Source organism: Montipora capricornis, chromosome 3, assembly GCF_036669925.1.
Source record: "Montipora capricornis isolate CH-2021 chromosome 3, ASM3666992v2, whole genome shotgun sequence".
NCBI classification, from domain to species: domain Eukaryota; kingdom Metazoa; phylum Cnidaria; class Anthozoa; order Scleractinia; family Acroporidae; genus Montipora; species Montipora capricornis.
Window position 1 is genome coordinate 16,534,102 of NC_090885.1, and position 5,000 is coordinate 16,539,101.

At 37.2% G+C, this 5,000-nt stretch overlaps 1 protein-coding gene across 1 annotated transcript in view; it reads left to right on the forward strand.

Moving 5' to 3' along the window:
* LOC138039900 (ornithine decarboxylase antizyme 1-like) overlaps positions 1–5,000 on the forward strand; it is a 14,561-nt gene that overhangs the window by 8,269 nt on the left and 1,292 nt on the right. The window contains exons 2-5 of the mRNA XM_068885732.1: positions 1–139; positions 1,019–1,191; positions 1,284–1,369; positions 3,980–5,000. The exon at positions 1–139 is cut by the window's left edge and continues 1 nt beyond it; the exon at positions 3,980–5,000 is cut by the window's right edge and continues 1,292 nt beyond it. Of these exons, the coding sequence (XP_068741833.1) occupies positions 1–139; positions 1,019–1,191; positions 1,284–1,369; positions 3,980–4,089 (508 nt within the window). The 3' untranslated portion in view covers positions 4,090–5,000. The remainder of the gene's footprint in view (positions 140–1,018; positions 1,192–1,283; positions 1,370–3,979) is intronic.

Consider the following 5,000-nt stretch of genomic DNA (forward strand, 5'->3'; position numbering starts at 1 on the left):
GAGCCAACAGTGTGTTGTAACTTTGAGCTGCGACAGTGGATGGACTGGCTTACCAGATGTTCGCTTCGACGAGGCAGGAACTTCAGGAGATGGTGGTGATGATGACGAGGATGGTATATCCTTTCTTCGGCTTTTTGCCGTAAGTATTTCTGTGTGTTAAAGTACTTTTCCATAGTGAAAATTACAAAGACATCAATTTGCAGTTTTAGTTACTGATTCATTTTCCATGGTTGGGCTATGGTTTTTGATTAAAATTATGAGCAAAGTATCAGAGTTCCTTTTGTGACGTTCTTTTGGAATAGAAGTGTTTTGGATGCATAAGCTATATTCCAATTTTTTGGCTGGATTATTTTGTTTTTGCCATGGGGTAATAAATTATTATCATTATTACTTGGTGGTAGTTTTTATTCTATTATACCTATTTAAAGATCCACTGAAATCAAAGACCCATTTAATAAAATGAAAGAAAAACACAACTCAATGAGAGCTCTAACTTGGTAAAAGCCATGACGATAATAATCAAATTGATTATAATAATTCGTTTACTTGCACATGTCAATAGGCAATCCCTTGCAGGTTAATAATGTTATTGATGGCAATAGAAAATAAAAATAGTAGGAAATAGTAAAATAATAATATTGTTATTATTGGTCTTTTAATCAAACGATTTTACTGGTCCAAGGGATATTCTCTGACGTTTGTTTTGAATAGGGTCTTAAAACAAAGTTCCCAATGTTTTATTGACCCTCTTACTGTAGGAACAGAAGTAGATTAAATGAACTTCTACTTAATTAATTCCTTGCTGCAGACAAAGTGTGGGATACTTGTCAGCAAAGTATTTTCGTGTCCCATTTTACTTTGTGGTAATGCCAAGCACTTTTTAAAACAAATTTTGAGAACCTGTTTTTTGTACTTACTTTCCAGAATACTCCCATGAAAACCTGTCCTGATACTTAATATAATACACTGACATATTGCATTTGTTGGCTGAAGTAAATGAAGGCCTTTTTTCCCTCAGGATTCAGAAATAGCTGTGGAGAAGAGTGGCAAGAAAGTGTCAAAGTCATCACTGTACTGTTTTCGCCTTAAAAATGGCGACCACCACATCATAGAGTGGAAGGTTGTTTTACAGAATGGCCAGCTGTACGTCGGAGTGCAGGATGGCGAGCTGCCTTTAGGAAGCAAAGAATGGTAACAAGAGCAAGCATTTTGTGGGAAATGACAAGTAATTTATGTACATGTTACAACTCTACATCCAACATCATTGCTTTCTTTCTTTTCAGCTTTGTGTCACTTCTTGAATATGCAGAGGAATACCTGAAATGTGAACACGTCTTTGTTGGCCTTCTAAAGGAGCGACCAGACAGAGGTATTTAAACTTTCAGATAAGAATAGTATTTTCATGCCATTCAAAGGTTAAGTACTTTTTTTCACCATTGATGTTGGATGGAGTATAAATATGCAATATGTGAAATGGCTATGGCCAAGTACTGTACTGCCTCAGTTTATGGTGACTGAGGAGTCTTCATCTGGCTGGCTGTTGACTTGACTTGATATCCTACACATTACCTGTGGGTCAGACATACGATGGTCCCCCAGGTCGGTGTCTTATTTAAGGTCTGCTTTTAGGGTGGTATGGGGATGGCTGGTTTTGCATTTAGCCTTAGGTTCCAGAACAGCACTGTAGAAGCATATGGGTCATGTTGATTGAGAAGTAGGCTTGAAAATATTAGCTTTCTCTCATTTTGTCATTATGCCTGAATTTCCTTGCCATTTAAAAATATGATATTACAAACAACATGCAATTTCAGAACTCAAGAAAGGCTGTCTTGTCAGAATTGACAACCTTATTCCCCACCTGTCTTAACATGACCATTGCTGCTGTCATTTGGTGAATGAAAACAAAACATCTCTCCTTAGCGTCTTTAGTTCTAATCTACCAGCATTAATAAATCTCGTACAAATTAAGATACTTTTGTAACCACCTTCTTAACCCATTGACTCCTGGGGGTTCCTCATTGATGAGTAAAATCGTCTGGCATTAGAGTATAATACTAACCCAATTCGCACCAACTAAACACGTTTAATTAAACTGGGTTTTAACCAGATAAAAATGAACAATGGAAGGCCGAAAGACTGAATTTTACGTAGGTTCATGTAAATTCTAATGTGTGTCTTCAGGGCTTGAAATTAACTTTTTTGCTCAGGTGCCAGCTGGCGACTAATGGCAAAAATTTGGTTGCCAGGTCATAAATTTTGGTCGCCAACTTTGCATGCAAGGAAAGTCATAATTATTAAAAATCACAAAAGAAAAGCATGAGAAAGATCTCTAAAGCCACTGCTGTTTTCGGCTTTGTCTTTAGTTTGGTGATGGTGTTCTTTAAGGTTATTTGAAATGGAGCGAAGCACAGTCTGTGTTTTCCATAGCAAGGCAAACATGGGTCCTTTATCCTTGCTTTTCACCTCTTCAAAACATCGTTCTTTATTCTCCTACAGCTTGCGTGGCAAGCAACTTGCCTTTATCGCGAGTAAACGCAATACTACTGTACAATTGCTCGGCCTAGGCCCCCACACAACTACAATACACTTACCAGTCTCCGACCGAGCTAAAATAAAAGGAGCGGCTTGTATACGGTTTCAGTAGCCTCCAGAATCAGAGGAACTTGTTTCTTTACGTACTTTTCTACCGACATTTATCTCCATTTATTAATCACCTTGTGCAGTCAATTTTGCAGTTATTCGCTTTCTAACACAGGGCACAAGTTCTCCAACCCTCTTTATGTTAAGAGTACAGGTTGCTTTTTGAAAGTTCCATGCAAATTTCAAATATGCGACGTCCAGGTTCATTATCAATATATTATCAATATCAAGCTAGTTCTGAAGAGGTCCTTCGATAATATGGCTAAATCTACGTTTTCAGCATTCACGACTGACGATGGATTTAAATTTTCAATCAATCTTCTTGCTGAATCTTCGTCTTCCGGGCACAAAATTCACGTAACCGGCAAGAAGCATACCGTGTTTAAGTTTGCCCGCCGATCCCATGAAAGCGTTGAAACGATATGGCGCCTAGTAAACGTGGTGATCGAAGTATCGAAGTACATTTGTGCTATTAATTAACAATGTGAGAAACCGATTTTCTTGTAGTATTTATACATTATTTTAATGGGGAAAGAAAGGTGAGTCGTGTTCTAGCTACCAGTTCCGAACGATCTCATCATATAAAGATTCAAATACAGAAGACAAGTTGTCTACTGTTTATCCTGGGTTATCAGACAAAAGGTGATTAGCCAGCTGGCGACCAGTTCTGAAAATCTAGAGCACTCAATTTTTGGTCGCATTGGCGACCAGTGAGTCACAATTTCAAGCCCTGCTCTTCATTGTGTTGAATTTGGAGTCTACATTATGTCAGGTAGTAACTTGTATGAAAAAAACAATTACTTTAAACCATGTTTAACTAAACAGCTTTTAAACGTGTTTAAGCTTTGGTGCGAATAGGCCGGTTTAGGCGTCAAAGGGTTAATCAGTGAGTGATTGAGAGACAGCTACAAACTTAATATCTCTGGGTAATGGGTCACACAATTCGTGTCCAACAGTATTCCTTACAAAATTAATGTCATGTGGCCAGCATTGGAACCACAAATTTTGATTGCTTCATGCATGATTGAGACTTTATCAAACTGGGCTTAGTCAATCAAAGCAAGGTTGGTTAAGATGCAGAGTTAGTAATGCTGTGTCCCAATCATTGGGAAACACCCTAACCCTAACTTAAAAAGCATGAATTTGCAAACAACATTTTGAGTCCCTCAACCTCCGTCATGCAATAAAAACTCTAACGCTGATGTCATGTTTTTAATAATTTGGGTCAGCTCTAACTTTCCGTTGTCTTGTAATGAGCATTTTGAAGGCAACCCACAGCAGATGTGGATTACACGATCAGTACTGTTGTGAAGTTTGATTGTTGTTTTTTCTCTTGCAGCAAGTTTGATGCGCACCTTCATGTTTATGGGTTTTGAAACAGTGAGGCCGAACCATAAATTGTGCCCAAGCAGTGACAGCTTTATCTTCATGGTATACACCATTGAATGACAATCCAAAGTGGTTCTCCATGCTGTAGCTTACTTGTATATTTACATGTACAGTGTAGTGTGTTATACGGACTTGTTAGTATTGTTGAGTGTTCTGTATATAAATTACAACCATTACACCACATGTAATGATAATCAAAAATATATAGCAAAGCCCTCTCAAGTGACTCTGTAGCATGATGGTTATTTTGTCAAGTAAAAGGACTTTTTGTTCTTCCTTTGTTATGATGGGCTTTTTATCCAAATAAAGCACTGCAGCTCAAATTCTTTTCTACAAATAACTTTTGTCCAAGTGTTCAATAATTGAATTATTAGTATTATTTTGAACAGTTAACTCACTAAAATACCGTATCTCTGAAAAATTATGCATGCCTAGTGTTAATAATAATAATAATAATAATAATAATAATAATAATAATAATAATAATAATAATATTGTGCAGTTCTAGGCAGACAGTGCCAACAACTTCCTACATGTAAGGTTTCCCAAATAAATTGCAATAAGGGTGCACACATGGACCTGAAGGGGGTGGTCAGAATCCAAAAAAGATTAGGTAGGCATAGCTGTGTCACAGAACAACACAAATTAATTGATGATGTTGTATGTCAAATTAAGTGTACAGTGTATTGATGCAAACTTCAGGTTTTGTGTACTCAGGGTATATAATTTATGGTGTGTCTAAACTCCAGTTCTTTTTTCATGGTATTATGCATTATAGTCTTTGATCACATTGTTGTTGGGGCTCTAAGGCAATAACTGAAAGACACTTCAATCAGCTATAAAGAAGGATTGCTGACAAGCAAACTGTCAGAAAACGTTCCCTAATTTCTGGTTCAATGTTCTTAAATGTTGGTCATACACCATGTAGGTAAACTTAGATGCCTAACCCCATGTTAGTGTCCCTTGGCAAA